The sequence below is a fragment of the Pelodiscus sinensis genome, chromosome 27, assembly GCF_049634645.1.
Source record: "Pelodiscus sinensis isolate JC-2024 chromosome 27, ASM4963464v1, whole genome shotgun sequence".
Lineage (NCBI taxonomy): Eukaryota > Metazoa > Chordata > Testudines > Trionychidae > Pelodiscus > Pelodiscus sinensis.
In genome coordinates, this window is record NC_134737.1 from 15,475,156 (window position 1) to 15,494,774 (window position 19,619).

The 19,619-nt window shown below is 65.5% G+C and overlaps 1 protein-coding gene across 4 annotated transcripts; it reads right to left on the reverse strand.

Moving 5' to 3' along the window:
• Nucleotides 1-38: 38 nt before the first annotated feature.
• Nucleotides 39-18,776, reverse strand: ATXN7L2 (ataxin 7 like 2). 4 transcript variants are annotated; one of them, XM_075910005.1, is made up of 12 exons: nucleotides 18,616-18,776; nucleotides 12,511-12,579; nucleotides 11,483-11,587; nucleotides 9,920-10,124; nucleotides 8,856-9,163; nucleotides 7,740-7,822; nucleotides 7,089-7,333; nucleotides 6,686-6,878; nucleotides 6,304-6,425; nucleotides 5,672-5,719; nucleotides 3,708-4,551; nucleotides 39-2,226 (listed from the first exon to the last, which is right to left on the reverse strand). In XM_075910005.1, exons 1-12 carry the CDS (start codon nucleotides 18,746-18,748, stop codon nucleotides 2,212-2,214), a joined length of 2,370 nt encoding a protein of 789 aa, XP_075766120.1. In that variant the 5' UTR covers nucleotides 18,749-18,776; the 3' UTR covers nucleotides 39-2,211. The 4 variants fall into 4 exon arrangements, with proteins under 4 accessions (XP_075766120.1, XP_075766119.1, XP_075766122.1 ...); XM_075910004.1 differs by having other exon boundaries at nucleotides 40-2,226; nucleotides 12,511-12,582; XM_075910007.1 differs by lacking the exon at nucleotides 5,672-5,719 and having other exon boundaries at nucleotides 42-2,226; nucleotides 18,616-18,775.
• Nucleotides 18,777-19,619: the final 843 nt, after the last annotated feature.

Below are 19,619 nucleotides of genomic sequence, written 5' to 3' on the forward strand. Positions count from 1 at the left end.
AGGCCGCATCGCCCCTTTGGGCCGTTGTCTGTCTCGTGCCTGGTCCCCTGCTGTGCCAGCTGGCAGCCAGCCCAGGATCCCAAAAGAGGCAGCTCCAGAGGGGTTTAAGATGCAGGCCCCCACCCCGGCAGCATGAATTCAGCCTTCCCCATGGACCGCAGGGGCTCTGCTGCCCGTGGCTAGCAAGAACAATGGGGTTGGAGTTATCTCCACAAAGAGGGGACTGGTCACTGACACCCCCCCTTCCTCCCAGCAATGGATGCTGAGGGCTTTTTCTAAAACCCGGCCGTGTGTGCCTGCCAGCCCGTACTGCTCCGCTGGCTCCACCTGGCCTAGGAAAGGGCCTTTCCTCACTCACCTTGGCCAGCCCGCAGCAGCGTAGCCAGCACTGCCCAGCGTCCAGCTTGCTGAACACTGGCCTTATAAAAGCCTATTTTCAGTCGCTTACAACTTTGCCAAACTTTAACCAACTGGGCTGAAATGTTCCACACCGAGTGTCTGCACCATGCTCTCTTTTTGTGGGGGAGTGAAGGGGGATTTCAGCCAACACAGTCCAGCTGCTTTTGAGATGAAGGCTAGTGAAAAATACCTTGTTTTCCTCCCTTTAAAAAATTCTGGTCCCCTCTTCTTTGGAAAACTCCAGCACCTCCCTGCTTCGGGGCCAGGCCTAGAAACTTGACAGGGTGGTAGACATGTTCTTTGCCCTCCCTGTGTCCACACTGCAACGTGTAGCTTAACACGTCAGTGAGAGGCTGGCAAGGCACGCAGCAGGGAGGCTCCAGTAGCTGGGCCTGAGGACATGACAGCTCAAACCAGCAGCAGACAGGGGACCTGGCTTGGGCCGAGAAGAGCCGGGTATTACTGTAGTCACACCTCCAGGTCCGTGTCATGGACCATTGCTGAGCACTGTACAGATGTCAGCCCGAGGCCCGAGCCACCCCTCCCAGGAACAGCCCTAGCCTGTTTAAAGCCAAAGGCCTCTCCCCCAACAGCCTGTCCCTGGAATGCCAAATGAAAGGAGTCAGTCCTTCAGCCTTCCTCCAGGTCTCACCATCCAGTGACATCGGATACTAACCAGCTTTCTTGGAAGTGGGGAAGAAAAGGCAGCTGGACCGTGGGCTTTTACCCCCTCTGTGCCTGTTTCCTTCCCGCCCTTGGTCTAATCCAGGTTGGGGCAAGGACTTTCTCTGACCATGGATTTGTACAATGCCCCAGGGCCTCGAACCATTCGCACAGTGCTACAAATAATTCATAACAGCAGCGTTGAGGGGTTGGACCAGTACGAGCTGGGCCAAGCCACAGATACGACTCTCAGGCAGACCACGACTGGCTCCTACGGCCGGTCAGGTACGAAGCTTCTCCAGCAAAGCCAGAGAGTAACATGAGAACACGGGGGTGGGGTTGAGGCTGTCCCCGGGGAGCGGCGTTCTCTTTCCATCACACACGCACTTCACTGGGTGCTAGTCGCTGCCCGGGCTGAGAACACGAAGGGGCACTGAGGTAGCGATTGGGCCAGATCCAATGAGCAGCAGAGGGAATCAGAAAAATGGAGGCTTCACGCAGCAGCCTGAGCTGTTGCACTAAAGGACTAGCGTGAACACTGCATGTTCCTGACAAGCCCCCTTCCAGGCCAACACACACACGTGTGCCACCAAGCACAGCTTTGGGAGAAGGGAAACGCCTACATGCCAGCAATGGGCAACCTGCAACAAAAAATGCATGCCAGGGCTCAGCCTGCCGAGGGATCCATCTCCCCCCACGTAGCCAGCTGGAACATCTGCTTCCTCACCCTCTGGGATGAGGTGGGACCTGTCCCTGTCCCTGCCCCAAGCTGAAAGCCACAGGCCACACCACCCTTTCAATACTGGTTTTTCTTTTTTTTAAAAAAGAAACAAAAACAGCAATAATAATTCTTATAAATATCCCAGCCCGGCTGTGTGGCTGCCTCCTCAGTCCAGTCCATCCGCTTCCAACCTCCTCCCAGGTGTGGGTCGGGTTTGCGTCTCTACGGTTTCCCCCTTGGGATTTTGTTCGTTCAGGTTTTTTAGCAGCAACAGAACAGGAAAAGAGTCTTGAGGTATTTTTATAGAGTTTTTTTCTTTTAAAAAAAATAATATAAAGTTATAAAAAGCAGCGGCCTCTGAATCTGACCCAGGGCCTCCCAGTCCTCAGGACCGATGGCTCCGTCTGCATCGCACAGGCACTTGCTTGTTAATGCGCTTTCGACTGTAAGGAGACAAGAGGACGGGGGTCAGCACAGAGACAAAGGAGCAGAGCAGACAAGCGTGGAGGGCCAATGCTCCTCCGCGGCAGGGGCTCGGGAAGGAGGGTGACTTGTCAGGCGCTCAAGGGCTGTGTCTAATTGGTGTCTACTTACAACAATAGCACCTCCCTTGTTTGCATCTGAATAGCTGAATGAGCGCTCTCCGCGCCAGGGCCCTTCCGAGAAGGGAAGCATGGAATTGGCATTGCGTGGCCCGGGTGGAGATCTGCGACGTCACAGCCAGCGTGCCTCCCCCGGAATCGCCCTGGGCCCTGAGAATCCAGCGCGGCTCTGGCTTTGTGCACAGCGAGGGCAATAAAAGGTTCGCCAGGCCACGGTAAGAGACTCTAGTGGCGTTCACAGTGCTCCCGCACTGATCCTGTGGGACACTCTCCTGTGACCCGCCTGGCCCTGCAGGGCTAATGGGACTAGATACCCCCACCCCCTGTGGCTAGGCAGGCCTTGCAGGTCAAATAGGAACAGACCTTGCCCCCTTCCTCCCCCCACTAGGCTGGCCCTGCTAGGCTACTGGGAATAGACTCCACCCTGCTGGCCTAATGGGAGTCACAAGGAGGAGAAACATCCGTTTGGGGGGCGGGTTGGCAGCAGCCATGACTGACGCAGCCAGAAAGCAGGTCGGCTGAGAACAGGGACGTTTCGCCTCTCAAAGCAGAACAGCAGGTGAAAGCTCATAGCCCCCAGAAAGCGGGTCAAGGTCGTTCTGCTTGTGTTACCGGTGGGGAAACTGAGGTGCTGAGCGGGGCTGGGAACAGGGACTGTTTCTTGGCAGAGTTCGGCAGCTCATCCATGGCCCCCCCCCCACAGCGTTCTGGACCCCCAAATCTGTCTCGCCCTTGAGCCAGCCCTCACCTATATGCCTCATGTCAGCAGAAGCCCCCACCCTTCCCAGCAGTCAGCGCGCCCCAGTACCATTCCCTGCAGTGCTGAGAGCGCCACCAGGCAAGGCCTCTGCCTCAGTCCCACAGCACCTCCTGCTGGCCGTCCTTAGCCTGACTCCCCACCCTGCTCAGCAGCCGTTTGCCCCCAGCCCACTCCTGGCAGCACCACCTGCTGGGGAGGAGCCCTCCGCAGAGGGCTTGCAATACAGACCACTGTGCACACAACAGCTCCCCTGGGGGCCTGGGGACGAGCTGCCAGCTGACTGGGCTTCAAGAAGCAGAGCAGGGGCTCCTGGCAGCTATTCTGTGCGCATCTGCTCAGCGCCCCGGAGCTCAGCAGGGCCCGTGCGGGAAGGCTGCCTGCGGCAGCGCCGTCCACGCGGTACCTACATGCCAGGGTGCAGTGGGCCACAGGCGAGGAGGGGGACCGTGGGATGAGAGCTGCTATGGAACGAGGGGGACGACAGAGCGGCAGGGGGCGACCCCGGGGCCCACCGCTCTCTTGGTGGGCAGGGCAGCCCGCTGCGGGGCGCACGGGGACGTACTTTGAGTGTGTTCCGCTTCTCCTCGAAGCCCAGCGCGGCGACGGCCTTCTTCCTGCGCACAGCACAGCCCGAGTCGGCGGCGGCGTGGTGCTTGGCCTTCACTGGCCGGCAGTAGGTGGCCGCGTTCTTGCGCTTCTTGGCCTCCTCCTCCGAGAGGCAGTTGGCCTGCAGCGCTTTTGGCCCGTTCAGCGGGGAGCCCCGGTTCTCCAGCTGGGAGGCTTTGACTGGAGGGTGGCCGGGAGCCCGGCAGTCCAGGTGGCCGGCCCGCTTGACTCTGGAGCCTGGCGAGATGGTGCCGTTGAGGGAGGTGCTGGAGGGGGAGCCCAGGGAGGGTTTGGGCTTTGCAGGCGGGTGGGGCACGTGGCAGCCAGCCAGCTTGCCCTTGCCCGGGTCCAGGAGGCAGGTCCGTTTGTACGGGGGGCCAGTCGCAGCCCCCAGAGGCTGCTTGCGCTTTCGGGCCAAGGCCTCCGGCTCCGCCCCATTCGCCGTCTCCTTGGCTTTGGAGGACTTGCTGGCCTTGGTGGAAGGCAACTTGCTGAAGGATGGCGAGGGGGTGTTGGCCGGGAGCGGGGAGGTGATGGACTGGCTCCCGCCCGTGCAGTCGGACTGGCTGCAGGCGGCCGCGGCGTGGGGGGAGCCCACCGTGTAGCTCAGGCTGGGGTGGCCCCGGCTCTCCCTGGCGGCTGTGGCTGTGCAAGACAAGGAGGTCCGCCCGGGGGCGCCGTGGGGAAGGCTGCACACCTGCGAGGAGCTGCCCATCTGGGAAGTGCTGGACATGGAGGAGCCCGGGCCAGCGGGCGACAGGGCCGGGTGCTGCTGGGGGTCAGCGGCTGGCGGGATCTTCCTAGTGAGGCCAAGAGGCAGAATCAGAAAGGGGGGAGGAGGGGCTGCTGCTCATTCAAATGACACCCACAGATCTCAGCCCCCCGTAGGGATAGCACAGGTTAGCCTGACCCTTGCAGCTCCCTGCCCGCCCTGCGGGGCACACGGCCGGTAAGGGCTGCCCCAGCTGGCCGGAGTCACCCCTGTCCGTGGCAGCCCCCCCGCAGGTTACATGCTGGGGCTCCCCTGGAGCGGGGCGCAGCGGCTGGACGGCTTTGCTGCGGGCTCTGCTGAGCTTTGTGCCGCAGACCCCGCAGGGCCTGTGACTGCTTTAACCTCCCTAGTCCCCCCTCTGATCCCCACATCCCAGCCATCCACCTGCCCTTCCCCCGTCTCTTTCCAGGCTGTACCCCCCCTCACCCACCTGCCTTTCCCATCTGATCCTGGGCCCTGCCTTCCCCATTCCCCTCCACCCCCTGTCCCTCCCATCTGATCCCAGCCCCCCTCCCAATCCGATCCCAGGCTCTCTCCGCCCACATGCCCGTCCCTCATCCAATCCCAAGCACGCTCCCCTCACACTCCACCCACCTGTGCTTCTCCTAGCCAATCCCCGTCTGTCTCCAACCCTGCCAGCCCCCTCCCCCATCCGATCTAAGCCGTGTCCCGGCTTTCCACTGGCTCCGTCCCCCTTCCAATGAGATCTGCCTCCTCCCCTCCTCCCCACCCACCTCCTCCCCGCTCTGGCCCTGGCTACCTGCTGGGGACCCTGGGCTATTCCCCCCCCACCCAGGGTGACTCTCTCCCATGCACCTGTCAAGCCCGGTGCTCCAGCCCCACCTGCTGGGAGCAGGCAGGACTGAGAGTGGCTGCAGGTGGGGGAGGGTGTCGGGGAGCAGGGATAGAACAGGCCAGGGAGGTCTGAACCAACCCAACACAGGTTCACACGAATTACTGAGGTTCCTGGCAGGACCCAGCACTTAACACTCCCATGGGCTGAGATCTCAAAGCACATTCCAAATGCTAGCTCAGCCCCAGGCCCCTGACAGACTCGGGACGAGATGGGGAAACCGAGGCAGCAAGGGGGCTGGCCCAAGTCACTCAGTAAGTCGGCGAGTGAGCTAAGAAGAGAACCCTGCTGTAACCTCTGAACACCGCTCGCCCTCTTTGGAGTCCTGCTCACAATGGCCGTCCTGCAGGCAGAAGGTGGGGGGGAGACAGGGGCAGGAGCAGGCATTACCGTACTGACTGAAATAGAAGCCACCCTCTAAATGTAGTAAGGCCGACAGGAACAGAAGTGATTGACACATCGGCTGACCTCCCTTCCAGAAAACTGCCTCCTTAGCGCTCCCTTGGGTCCCCTGGGGCTTCCTCCGCAGCCTTGCTTCCAGCCTGGGGTCACGACACCCCTCGGCCATGTGGGGCGAGCGTTCCCGCGTGAACGGCTGCAGATCCTACCGTGCGTTTTCTCATGGACCTCCCAGCAGACTGAATGCCAAGCAGGCACCGCAGCCGGCAGAGGGGTGATGGTCGCCCCACCCTCGGACAGCTGGCTGGGGAGGGGAATGGCTGGACTGGGAACTGCCAACAGCCCCTCCGGCTTGCACTCCCCCCGCCCAGCACTCGACTCTGTCCGCCCCCTTCCCTGCCCACATCGAAATGCAGAGCAGGGGCAGTGCCGCTCGGCCAGTCTCCCTCCCAGCCTGAGCCGAGAACGATTTCCTCCCGCACACCCCGGCACCCAACCCCAGCCCTGCCTCCCTGGCCGGACACTCACTTCCACATGTGCGAGCTGAGGTGTCTCTCCAGCATGGAGCTGAGGGCCGAGCAGAACCGGTCCAGCCGTCGGTTGAACACGTAACAGCCGGGGCTGACCAAGCGGCTTCCGAAGGTGCAGAACTGGTTGGGAGTTAGGAGGGAGGAGCGTCAGGGAGGCTGAGACCCACTGAAAGCATGGAGTAGCCTCCCGCCGTGGGCCGGGAGCCCAGCCCGTAGCATGGCAGAGGGGGCGGTCTGCCAGCTGGTCCCCATCCCCCAATCTCCTCCCCCACCCCAAATATGGGAGCGCTGCCGGACGCTGAGCTCCAAGCGCCTCCACGTGACACACGCTGCTCCTGAGAGTCACGGGCCACAGGCCCACCCCTGTGCCGAGCGCTCACCGCCTGAGGCCGTGGTGGCCGCATTGCATAGTGACAGTCCAGCCCGTGGGATTCCTCGGCCGCGTCGTCCTCGCTCTCGTCACTCGACACCCGGCTGCTGCCCTTGGGCACGGGGAAGGGGTAGAGCCCTGGGTCTCTGTCACCACAGGATGCGGGCGGCTCCTCTGGGTCGCTCTCTGAGGACACCCTGGAACTGAGCACAACGAGAGGCGGAGGAGTGAGAGCTACATCTCTGGGGCCAGCGGGGGCACGGCTGGAAGGGCAGGCGGGGCTGCTGCCTGGTTCTGCGAGGATCCCTGCATGGGGACGGCAGAGCCAGCTCCGTAGAGGCGCTGGTGCAGCACCCTCCTACGCCGGGACTGCCACGCGCCGGGGAACCCGGGGGCGCCTGTTGCTGCGTTACCTGGGAAGTGCACAGTGGGAGTGGGGCTGCCTTGCTCGGCCAGGGGACGTGCTGGGTAGAACCAACGAGGTCTGCGCCCCAGAGGAGGCCTCCTGGGAGAGTCGGTCGGGGGGCGCTTCCTTCCTCACCGGGCTCTTCTCCTTGGGGGACTCCCCCTTCCGGGAACTGGCCTTCAGCTCCGCCACCAAGACGTCAAAGTCCTTTGCCCGACCCTGCACCTCGCGGCGCTGGTGCACGGAGTGAATCTGAGACAAGGGCGGGGGAGAGCATCACCGCCCGGGCTAGGCAGAGCCCCATGGGGACACCCTCGAGTGCCGAAAGGCCCCAGGGGCTACAGACCCTCATACTATTCCAGCCAGTGGAGATTCCTCTGGGCCTCCCGGGGACAGGCCTGTGTTTGGAGCAGAGGCCCAAGGCTCCCATTTCCCTGTCTGCATGCATGCACGGGGCCTCTGAGAGCCAGCCAGCGTTACAGCGCCTGCCCCTCTCCTCCAGCAGCGCTAGACCCTCACGAGGTGGCACTTCATAGCCATGCAAATGCGTCTCCCCAGCAGGCCAGTCTGGGGGCCTCCTGCACAGCCCTCCAGCCGGGCCGTAGGGGCCCAGAACTCACCCCGCCTCCGATTGCTCCCCCAGGAAGCAATGACACACCTTGCAGGTCAGCAGCCGGGTGCAGATCTTTTTGGTGTCGGGATTCACAACTCCACATTGCCTGTTCAAATCACACTCCTTCCCTGCAGAGCAGAAAGACAGAGCTGAGATGCAGGGGAGGGAAGTTACCAGGCTTGGCTGGATCCCCTGCGCTCGCCCTGCTCTTCAGGGTCTTCTCCAAACTTCCTAAGATCCCTGCGCTTGGCCTGCAGCTCCGATACGGTCGGCTGCTGGAGCAAGCGCTTGTGACGGGAGGGTCTTGCCATTTCAAAAGGGAAAATCTTGCTGCTTGCCTCTATTTCCCAAGGATGCCGCGATCACTGGCTTTCACGCTCTTTGCCGCTGGGCACAGCGTGGGCACGACAGCAGCGGTGCTTTATAAAAGCCTCCCCTGGAGACGGGAGGCCCAGTACTCAGAATTTGTCGGTGCAAAGCAAGGGGGCACTGGGAGCGTACGGATGCCAGGGTGGATTTCAACACACTGGAAGCAGCGTTGGGCCAGCGCAGGAGATGGAAAGACATGCAACCCATTCCCTGAACACCGTGGGAACCACTCACTCAGCCTCACAATCCCGGGGAAGCCACTGATGTTCCCATTGTCCCGGTGGGGAAACCAGAGCACTGAGTGTTTAAGTGACTTGACCAAGTCAGCCCAGTGGGCCAGTGGCAGGGTGGGATGAGGACATTGATGGCCTGACTCGCATTTCTGGGTTTAAGGCGCTGTCTCAGGCACACTCTCGCAATACGCAACGGGCAGCCCCATAGGCTAGCTGGGCACCAGAGGAGTCCGAGGATCTGAGCGGGCCTCAGTCTGCCTGGGGCTCCAATCAGAGGAGGGCTCTGTGGGCTGAAGAGGGAGTGGCTCAGTTGGGGGGTGTGGCAGGAGAGAAAGGGAGATGCCAGGATCTCTGCTCCCCCCATGGGGCAGAGAACAGACACCCCCCCCCCCCCAAGGAGAGAGGCTGAATTGAGCCGCTAAGCACCCGTGGCTGGCAGCCCAATACTGAGCCATGCAGCTGTTGCATCGCACGGGCGCCCAAGGGCCCTGCTCAGCTGCACCTTGGCCTGATTCAGCCCCACCCCAGCGAGCAGCGAAGCAGGACCAACAGGACTCACGCGCCATCTTCTTGTGGGATTTGGGGGGCAGTTTGGTGGGGCCCGGCTCCTTTTCCCCCGTGGCAGCGGTGCTCTCTGGCTTCCTGTCCAGGCCGTCGGTGGGCACGATGGAGTCGACTCCTGCCTTGGCTGGCACAAGCGGCTCGGCGGGTGACACGGCCAGGGACAGCTTCCCCAGGAGCTCTTTGGAGCTGGCAGACGGCTGCCCGGGGATGGAAGCAGCCGCCTTCGGAGGCACCTTGATGCCGTGTCCATCTGGCTTGGGAAGGCTGGAAATCTTCTCCAGGTTCACCACTGGCATGAACAAGCTGGAAGGAGACCAGAGGGTCTGAGAACTCAGCTGGGGAACCTGCCAGCAACAGCCGCAAACAGAGGGTACCAGAGCCCCGGCTGGGGCAGGTACGTTGGGCTTGTGGGACCTGGACCCTGGGCTCCCCTTCTGGGCCCCGGGGCGGGGTCTGTCCACCAGCCTTGAAGTTGTGGGCGCTCTGGCCCACCATGCACCTTAGGGTACCCGGGTTGCAGGCAGCCGCGGCGGCTGGGCTGAACGGGCACTGGGAGGTGAGGGCTGGATGAGCTAATGCAGGGCCCTGACACCCTTGTGCCTCTCCCTGGAGAGGGACCAGCCAGTCCCGACCGATGGTCCCCGCCGAGGAGGCACAAGAGGTGGTCTGGTCCAGAGGGAGCTGCTCTGGAAACATCTCCACCCAGGCCGGCCTCGAACCTGCCCTGCTCCTGGAGTGGGGCTTCCCCTTCCCCAGCACATGGGGGGGGTCAGGTTCCCACCACTGTCCCCCTTCATCCCCCTCCCCATGTCAGACCCAGCTGGGGTTTCCCTGTGGCTCCTCCCCCCACCCCCCCCCACTTCCCCTCCACCCACAAAAGCAGGACAAGGCTTCCCCTCCTCCCACACACCCCCCGTAGCCATCCTGCCTGGCCAGCCCCTCACATCAGAGGGGCACAGGTTCCCCCCCACGCCAGAGAGGGGCCGGGCTCTCCCCAACACTTTGGTGTGGGCCCCTGCCCCCCGTGAGGGCCGGCCCCCATTCGCCCAGCCCACTCACCAGAGGTTGTCTTTCTGCGCCTTGTCCGGCCTCTCGGGCGCGTGCTGGGGCCGGCTGCGGGAGCTCTGCGACTTCTCCCGCGAGGCCTTGGCACTGCCATGGGCCCCGCAAGCGGGGGGCTGCCCATTGACGGCATGGCACTTCTGGGCGTTGGCGGACGCCTGCGCCCGGGCGTAGAGCTTGCTGAGAGGTCCGTGCCGTCTCTCTGCGAGGGAGACCAAGGCTCCGTCAGTGACATGGGCCCGGCCCGCATGCTCTCCAACACCCCAAAGCACCAAGGGCCGCCTGAGTCTGCAGCCAGGCAGCCCCGTTCATCTCACCGCCAGCCACTCTGAAGGCTAATGATGAAACAGCCACGGTCACGTCCCTGCCGACCATTTCAACAGAACCCCCCAGCCGGCCTGGGGCAGCCCGTGCAAGGCCAGCCTGCTGGGTTGGCCTCCGCCGCAGGGCTGGTCAAGAACCCAGCAGGCGGGCTCCTGGGCCTGCGCACAGTCCGCCTGGCACCCCCTCGCCTCTGCCAGGCAGCCCACGCGTTCGGGAGCTGGCCCAGCACACCACGGAGGGTCCAAGCGCCGACCACTCTCAGACCCTTCCACGCCCCGGTGCGGCATCCGGATCCCGAACAGGCTGCCCCACTCCTGCTCCCTGCAGGCCCCGGAGAACAGCCCCCAGGCCAGGCAGGGCAGCCAGACACCCCTTGCTCTGCCCACCCAGGAACCAGGCCCCCTGTGCTGTTCTCCCCCTGGTCCTTTCCACAGCACCGGAGGCAGCTCTCTCGCCCTGCCAGGGACTGCCGGGGGCTGGAGTGCGCGATGGGCGCCCAGCGGCTGGCAGCTCCCCCAGGCTGCGGAGGAGCTGGCGGGACTGTGGGGGGGGGAGCAGAGGACAGTGGCTGGGAGGGAAACACGGTGCCAGCTCATCACTTCTGGAAGGGCACTAAGAGAGTTTCCCAAACGGGCTCTGGCCCCCTTGTGAGAGATGGGAAGGCTCCAGATGGGCCACCAGGCCCTAGGCGCACACACTTCTCCCAGCCCAGAGTGCGGGCCCCCCCCACGCAGCCGGGGGGGCTGGGCCTGGCCGCCCCTCTCACGGCCTGGCCGCCCCTCTCACGGCCTGGCCGCCCCTCTCACGGCCTGGCCGCCCCTCTCACGGCCTGGCCGCCCCTCTCACGGCCTGGCCACCTCGCGGCAGCACCACGACGCCCTGCACCTGGTCACAATGCCCAGAGAAGGGAGCCAGGCCCAGCCCCAAAGGCCGAGCTGCTGGCCCCAGGGCTGCCTCGCCCCCCACTGGGCAGCACGAGGCCCGCAGGGCCAGTGGGGGGGCGCATGTCGCCAAGCAAGAGCCAGTGCAGGGAGTGGGTGGCCTGGGTGGTCAGCAGCTTCCTGCACAGCCCCCCCCCCCCCCCCCCGTCCCCATTTCTCTCCCCACTGCAGAGCCTGCCCCAGGCCCGGGCTAGAAGGCGGCGGTGTGGCCGGGGCAGAGCCCGGTGAAGGAGCATAGACCCGGGGTTCCCGCTGGGGCCCAGCTGCTGAGCTCCCCCGCAGTCCATCCGCTTACCGCAGTGCTTCTGAAAGGCTTGAGGCTTGACCACTTGGCTGCAGTGGTTACACACCACCAGGTAGAACTCGTCATGGGCGGGGCAGTGCCCAAAGATAGACATGTCTGCCAGGGCGAGAGACAGAGCCGTGAGGGGGAGGCCACCAAGGGCCTTGTGGCCTCGGGAGGCTGCGGCTGCCCAGGCCCAGGGAAGCCCGTGTCCCGTGCCCAGGGCCAATGGAAGTCCCGTCCCTCGCCCAAGGGTGAGCAGAGGGCTCCAGCTCAGCGCCGCTGCCACCCAACGGCACCAAGCCAGAGCGGGGCCCCTCCTGGCAGTTCCAGCAGGAGCCCAGGGTCAGCTGGGCCATGGAGGCCGACTGCCCACTCAGCCGTGGTGCTGGCCCCCCAGGGCCTCGCCGGGAACGCCAAAGCGTTCAGCCGGGACAGCCTGCAGCCCTGCCCCGCCCCGAGAGCGGCTGGGCCAACGCCACTCACTTAGGCCACACGCACGCTGGGTTTCCGGGGCCCTGCCTGCTGTCACGCTGAGGGGATTACAGAGCCCTGGGCAGGAGCCTCCCGCCAACCAAGCAGGGGAGGAGTCGGGCCTGCAGTGACGGAGAACACCAGCCTTGCCGGAGATGTGGGGGGCCCAGAGGAGCCGCCAGCCCCCACAGGCCGCCTTGGGCTCCCGGCCAGCCCTGCAGAGCTCCGCAGCGGGCAGTGAGGCCACAGAGACGCACAGCCTGGGAGCATGGTACCCTGCCTCTGCACCATCCACTTCCTCCCGCCCTCTGTCTCAAAGGGGACGGGGCACGGCCAAGGGGGCTGATGTGACTAGGCCGGGGCAGAGCCTCTCCTCCGAGGGGTCAGGCCTGTGAGAACAGCCCAGGCCAAGCCAAGCGACGCCGACAGCCTCAGCCACAAAGTTACCTGCTGATGTTACCAAATCCACAGCTGCTCCTGTGCTAGCCAGCCCCCCCACTAACGGAGACCCAGAGCCGGGCTGGGGCCAAAGGAACAGGTTATTGAGGGAGCGGGACTGCTCTTACCTTCCTTAATGAGGGTCATCGCATCCAGTTTCTTGCTCCCATTCTTAGTGCTCTCCTCTACCTCGGCCCCTGCTAGAGACAATCAGCCCCGTCAGCAGCGCCAAGAGCCCCCAACCCAGATGCCACCCAGAACCACCAGGGCCTGCTCCCCACCGGCTGACGGGCTGAGAGTGGAGGAGAGCGGACTGAAGAGCCCTAAGAATCAGCCAGGAACAAGGTGCAGGGCCTGGGTCTCAGGGAATCTGTCCCCAGGACCTTCCCTTAGCCTCCCTGAGTCAAGCAGGACATCAAAGAGCCCTCGATGGGCTATTCGCCACATGGCAGGCGGGGGCGCAGCCCTGGGCAGAGGGATCTGGGTCTGGGTCTGCAAAGGGCCGATAGCGCAGCCCCCTTCCCTGCAAAGCACCATACCCGCCCGCGAGGATCCTGCAGGACTCCGGGTTTGTCTACACAGCCAACGCTACTCCCGAGTAACAGGAGTTCAAAGGGCAGTCTATTGCGGAACAGCTTCCTTTGGGGACACTTTTCCCAGCTTTTCCCTCCATTCCCAGGGCCCTGCTGGCCATCTCGGCAGAAACGTCCAGCCAACGTGGCAAGATATCCGGGTCACGCATCTGTCCCAGCACCGCTCCTCACAGCACATGCGGAGAGCCCCGAGCTCCGGGGCTGCCCCCACGTCCCTGGGACACCATCCCCCAGCCAAGAGGATCTGCAGAGGGTGGGGGCGACCCAGCTGACTCCACACACATTTTCCTTTCCTTGAGCTCAGCGATCCGCAGACCAGTGTGACCGTGCACCCCGCTCCCTGCATAGCGCAGCCTGGGGAGCTGCCCTGAACAATCCTTCCAGCAGATCATGGAAAGGCAGATCTGCCTGGTCTCACTCCCAGCTCCATCCCCGCACACAGAAGGGCAGGGAGAGGGTCAGAGGGGAGACATCTCCTGGAGCACAAGAGCATCCCACCCCCTCTACTCCTGTCCTGGTCCCATGATCCCCTGGGGTTGTGCCAGGGCTGCTACACTGCACACGCAATGGGGTGCACGGTGCCTACACGCCAGCTCCAGGATTCCAAACAGCCTGGTGCCACCCAAGCGCCACCTGCGAGCAGGGGGGCTGGGTGGGTATTCCGGGTGGGGAAGGAGCCGTGGCTCATTGAAGTGCTTTAGGCGCACAAAGAGAATCGGTTGCAGGGGCAGATTCCGGAGCAGATGTGACTCCAAATGGGGCGTCGTGCAGTTAAAGCACCAGCCTGGGACACAGGAGATCTGGGTCACGCTTCTGCTCCCCACTGTGTATTTCTGAGCAAGTCACTTCATCTCCCCACGTGAGAGGGGCGGATGGTTCTTCCATGCCCCCAGCCTTTGTCTAGCTGGGCTAGAGCAGCTACAAGCTGTGCCCATGCAGCCCCAGCGCAAGGGGTCCTGAGCGTGGCCAGCTTTGGGCCTCTGCGTGACCCTGTCCCCCACGCTGTGCCCGTCTCTCGACCATTCACCCAGGCACCCCTGTAGAATGCAACTCAGCAAGCCCCACGGGAAACGGGGCACGGAGAGGCTCATCCGCCCACCATCCTGCAAGAGCACAGCCAGGGCCAGACGTCCCGGCTCCCAGGGCCTTGCTTTCATCGCTCTGACTGCTCCCGCTGCAGCCGATAGCCGGACACCCCCGCCTGCACGTGCAGGGCAGGACACAAGCGGAAAGAGGTTGCTGTGTAACGCCGTTGGCGGAGTCCAAACACGGACCACCTCTCACAAGCCATCGGGCAGTAAGGAGCTGATGCCCACTCGCCCTTCTCCTGGCGCTGTCATTTCTTTGGGCGTTAAACCCAACTGATGCTTTTTAAAGAGTAGATTTGAAAAGGATTCTAGAAATTATAGAAATCCATGGCCCAGTCTCGGGGGGGGGGACGACCCAAAAGGCTCCCAACAACAGTCAGCCTCGGAGAGGGGAATCTCTGCATTTTTATGAAGCAACAACTTGAAAAAAGCTGCCTGGATGTGAAATGCCACAGTGTGAGATAGTTCAGGCCAGGGAGATTTCTGGGAAGAGACTCCGATAAAAACTAAACTAGGCTTTCGCCAGCCCCCATCGCTGGACCATTTTCAATCTACAAGCAAAAAACATAGCCCTCGGCAACAGCGTGAACTTGTCTGTAAAGGGAATTTTCCTCGCAGCCCGGCTATAAATCCCTGAAAACACAGGAGTCATTATGCAAACTCCGCCAGAGCCGGAGCCCTAAGTAGATCAGGAAGCACGATGCTCTAACTACATCAAGAGCAAGGGAAAGATAATGGAGGGGGAAGGGACTGTAAGAAGCGTCAGTCACCAGGGACAGCTCCACAGGCCTCTGCTCCCCCACTTCCAGGGCAGCACAGGAGCAAACAGATGACCCCCCCCCCCATGACTTCTAGAATTTCAAGGACAAAAGTCTCCAGAGACAGCTCCACCCCCGGGGAAAGAGGGCAGGCGGGGGAGTGAGGGGCGCAGGCACCGGGGGAGTGAAAAGCAGCATGGGAGGCAAGAGGGCTCAGGGATGGAGGAGCAAGCAGGACCACCAGCCGGATGCAGAGGTGCAGGCTCAGGCCACAGGAAGGTGCCCAGCTGGGTAAGGCTTAGGGATCAGTTGAGGGGAATACGCTCAAGTCCAAGGGGAAGTTCAGGTCTGACGGGGAAGCTGGTGGAGACGAGGATCCAGGGAGCGTAAAGTAAGACTCGGGGTGGGGGCGGGAGAGCTGTTTCAGGGGATATCGTATTGGGGGTTCACAGACTCTGGATAATGGGGTGTGTAGGAAAAAGTTGGGTGCATGGAACTGGGGCCAGAGGAAAAAGGGGGAGCTGATTCAGGGGCCATGGAGCACAGAGAAGCAGCAGATTCAGGGATTCACAGGAGAAGTTCAGGGGGCACAAGGCACGGGTTCCAGGGGCAGCCAGGAATCAGAGGGCAGAGCCCAGGGGATCAGGGTGCCTGGGGGGGTGGGTCAGAGCCCAGGGGATCAGGGTGCCCGGGGGGGGGGGGAGGTCAGAGCCCAGGGGATCAAGATGCCTGGGAGGGGGGACAGAGCCCAGAAGATAAGGGTGAATGGAGGGGAGTGGGAGAGCCAGAACCTAAGGGGTGAGCCAAAGCCTGGGGGATCAGAGTGCTTGGGGGGGGTGTCAGAGCCCAGGGGATCGGGGTGCCCGGGGGATCGGGATGCCGGGGGGGTGTCAGAGCCTAGGGGATCGGGGTACCCGGAAGGGGGGAGGGGTCAGAGCTGAGGGGATCAGGGTGCCTGGGGAGGGGGTGTCAGAGCCCAGGGGATCCGGGTGGCCGGGGAGAGAGTGTCAGAGCCCAAGGAATTGGGGTGCCTGGGGAGGAAGGGGTCAGAGCCCAGGGGATCAGGGTGTCTGTGGAGGGAGGGGTCAGAGCCCGGGGGATCGGGGTGCCCGGAGGGGAAGGGTCAGAGCCCAGGGGGTCAGGATGCCCGGGAGGGAAGGGTCAGAGCCCAGGGGATCGGGGTGCCGGGGGGGGGTCAGAGCCCAGGGGATCGGGGTGCCTGGGGGGGGAGGGATCAGAGCCCAGGGGATTGGGGTGTCTGGGGAGGGAGGGGTCAGAGCCCAGGGGATCGGGGTGCCCGGGGGGGGGTCAGAGCCCAGGGGATCGGGGTGCCCGGGGGGGGAAGGGTCAGAGCCCAGGAGATCAGGGTGCCGGGGGAGAAGGGTCAGAGCCCAGGAGATCGGGGTGCCCAGGAGGGAGGGATCAGAGCCCAGGGGATCGGGGTGCCCGGGGGGGGGTCAGAGCCCAGGAGATCGGGGTGCCCGGGGGGGAGGGATCAGAGCCCAGGGGATCGCGGTGCCCAGGGGGGGAGTCAGAGCCCGGGGGGGGTCAGAGCCCAGAGAATCGGAGTGCCCGGGGAAGGAGGTCAGAGCCCGGGGGATCAGGGTGCCGGGGGGGGAGTCAGAGCCCGCAGGGGTCAGAGCCCAGGGGATCGGGGTGCCCAGGGGCGAGGGGTCAGAGCACAGGGGATCGGGGTGCCCGGGGAAGGGGGTCAGAGCCCAGGGTATCGGGGTGCCCCGAGGGGGGCAGAGCCCGGGGGATCGGGGTGCCCAGGGGGGAGGGATCAGAGCCCAGGGGATCGGGGTGCCCGGGGGGGAGGGATCAGAGCCCAGGGTATTGGGGTGCCCGGGGGGGAGGGATCAGAGCCCAGGGGATCGGGATGCCCAGGGGGGGAGGGATCAGAACCCAGGGGATCGGGGTGCCGGAGGGGAAGGGTCAGAGCCCAGGGGATCGGGGTGCCCGGAGGGGGGCAGAGCCCGGGGGATCGGGGTGCCCGGAGGGGAGGGGTCAGAGCCCAGGGGATCGGGGTGCCCGGGGGGGGTCAGAGCTCAGGGAATCGGGGTGCCCGGGGAGGGAGGGGTCAGAGCCCGGGGGATCGGGGTGCCCGGGGAAGGGGGGGTCAGAGCCCGGGGGATCGGGGTGCCCGGGGAGGAGGGGTCAGAGCCCAGAGGATCAGGGAGCCTGGGGGGGGATAGAGCCCAGGGGATCGGGGTGCCCGGGGGGGGGGGACAGAGCCCAGGGGATCGGGGTGCCGGAGGGGAGAGGGTCAGAGCCCAGGGGATCGGGGTGCCCGGGGAGGGGGGGTCAGAGCCCAGGGGATCGGGGTGTCCGGGGGGGCAGAGCCCAGGGGATCGGGATGCCCAGGGATGGGGGGTCAGAGCCCGGGGGATCGTGGTGCCCAGGGAGGGGGGGGTCAGAGCCCGGGGGATCGTGGTGCCTGGGGGGGGCAGAGCCCGGGGGATCGGGGTGCCCGGGGAGGGGGGTCAGAGCCCGGGGGATCGGGGTGCCCGGGGAGGGGGGGGTCAGAGCCCGGGGGATCGGGGTGCCCGGGGAGGGGGGGTCAGAGCCGAGGGGTCGGGGTGCCCGGGTGGGGCAGAGCCCGGGGGATCGGGGTGCCCGGGGAGGGGGGGTCAGAGCCCAGGGGATCGGGGTGCCCGGGGGGTCAGAGCCTGGGGGATCGGGGTGCCCGGGGAGGGGGGGGCAGAGCCCGGGGGATCGGGGTGCCCGGGGGGGGTCAGAGCCCGGGGGATCGGGGTGCCCGGGGGGGTCAGAGCCCGGGGGATCGGGGTGCCCGGGTTGGGGGGGTCAGAGCCCGGGAGATCGGGGTGCCCGGGGAAGGGGGGGGTCAGAGCCCGGGGGATCGGGGTGCCCGGGGAAGGGGGGGTCAGAGCCCGGGGGATCGGGGTGCCCGGGGAGGGGGGGTCAGAGCCCGGGGGATCGGGGTGCCCGGGGAGGGGGGGTCAGAGCCCGGGGGATCGGGGTGCCCGGGGAAGGGGGGGTCAGAGCCCGGGGGATCGCGGTGCCCGGGGAAGGGGGGGTCAGAGCCCGGGGGATCGGGGTGCCCGGGGAGGGGGGGTCAGAGCCCGGGGGATCGGGGTGCCCGGGGAGGGGGGGTCAGAGCCCGGGGGATCGGGGTGCCCGGGGGGGTCAGAGCCCGGGGGATCGGGGTGCCCGGGGGGGTCAGAGCCCGGGGGATCGGGGTGCCCGGGGAAGGGGGGGTTAGAGTCCGGGGGATCGGGGTGCCCGGGGGGGTCAGAGCCCGGGGGATCGGGGTGCCCGGGTTGGGGGGGTCAGAGCCCGGGAGATCGGGGTGCCCGGGGAAGGGGGGGGTCAGAGCCCGGGGGATCGGGGTGCCCGGGGAAGGGGGGGTCAGAGCCCGGGGGATCGGGGTGCCCGGGGAGGGGGGGTCAGAGCCCGGGGGATCGGGGTGCCCGGGGAGGGGGGGTCAGAGCCCGGGGGATCGGGGTGCCCGGGGAAGGGGGGGTCAGAGCCCGGGGGATCGGGGTGCCCGGGGAGGGGGGTCAGAGCCCGGGGGATCGGGGTGCCGGGGGGTCCGAGGGGCCGGGCGGGGGCTCTCGCGGGCAGCAGGCGGGGCTCGGGGCGGCTGCGCGGGGCACCCGGCGGCGCTAGGACCCGGCGGCGGCGCGGGCGGCGCTAGGACCCCGCGGCTCCTTTGTTCGGGGCCGGCGGCGGCCGGGCGGGGGCGCGGAGCCGGACGGCGGCGGCTGCCCCGCTCCCGCCCCGGCCCCCCCGCCCCGGCGGCCCGGCCCCGGGCGGCGCGCGCGGCCCCTCACCTGGCTCCGCGGGCGGCCCCGCCCTCTCCACCCAGGCGCTCCAGCTCTGCCCCGCGAAATCGTCGAGGCTCGGCAGCCGCCGATCCACAGCGGCCATTGCTGCCGCCGCCGCCGCGCGTCCACGCCCCGCCATCACCGCCGCGGGAGCGCGCGCCCCCCGCCGCCCGCCCGGGGCGCCGCGCGCATGCGCGCCGCGCGCCGCGCCTCCTGGGAAGTGTAGTCCTGGGGGCACGACCCCGCCAAGGAGGGCGGCTTTGCGCATGCGCGCAGTCAGGACGCACCCTCCCCATGGCTGTGGCTTGGCTTCGGGGCCGGGAGCTGAGATCCGCGAGTTCTAGCCCCGCCGCCCGGGGGTGGCTGGAGCCAGGACACGTGGGTTCCGCTTGGCGGGGCGCAGGCAGCAAGTGGGAGCACCTGCAAGGCAAAGCCCGGCTCTCCGCATGGCTCACAGCTGGGTACCCAGCTCTGCCTGTCGCCCTCTGCAGCACAGCGCTGGCTGGGCAGCCCAGGGGTACAAGGATCCCTGATGCTGGACAGGGCGTTGCATGGGGCAGGGGGTAGCCCCTCACCTGCCACTCAGTGCAGCAGGTTCTTGCACAGAGCACTGCAGGTGTCTAGCGCTGCACAGCAACACAATGGCCAGACCCGTGGCACAGGACTCGGTTTCAGCGGGGATGAACAGAACAGGGCAGTTATTAAGTGTTCACCCCCCGTTGTCCAGTCTCAACTCCCGACCGTCATTTAAGGACACCCAGGGCATGGAGCAGCATCCCTGACATGCTTGCCTAATGGCTATCATGGCTGTTCTCCAGGAACTTACCCAGTTCTTTTTGAACCTAGTTACACTTTTGGCCTTCACAGCATCCCCCAGGTGGCCTGAAGGATTCCTGGGGGGCCTGGTGCTGACATGCGGGGCCAGGCCCACTCCCGCACTCACCAAGCGGCAATGGGAGCTGCGGGAAGTGGAGCGATCCAGCCACAGCCAGCCCCACCCTACTGCTGGC

Bases quoted from the DNA above. Each gene is read 5' to 3' on its own strand.
- ATXN7L2 (XM_075910004.1), bottom strand. From the start codon at position 18,748: ATGGCGGGGCGTGGACGCGCGGCGGCGGCGGCAGCAATGGCCGCTGTG. The intron at 7,334-7,739 runs GTGTGTCATTGC...CCCTTGTCTCAG, and splicing joins CCCGGCTGCTGACCTGCAAG to ATTCACTCCGTGCACCAGCG. The intron at 4,552-5,671 runs GTTACAGCAGGG...TGGCCTCACTAG, and splicing joins AGGGCGAGCGGTGTTCAGAG to GAAGATCCCGCCAGCCGCTG.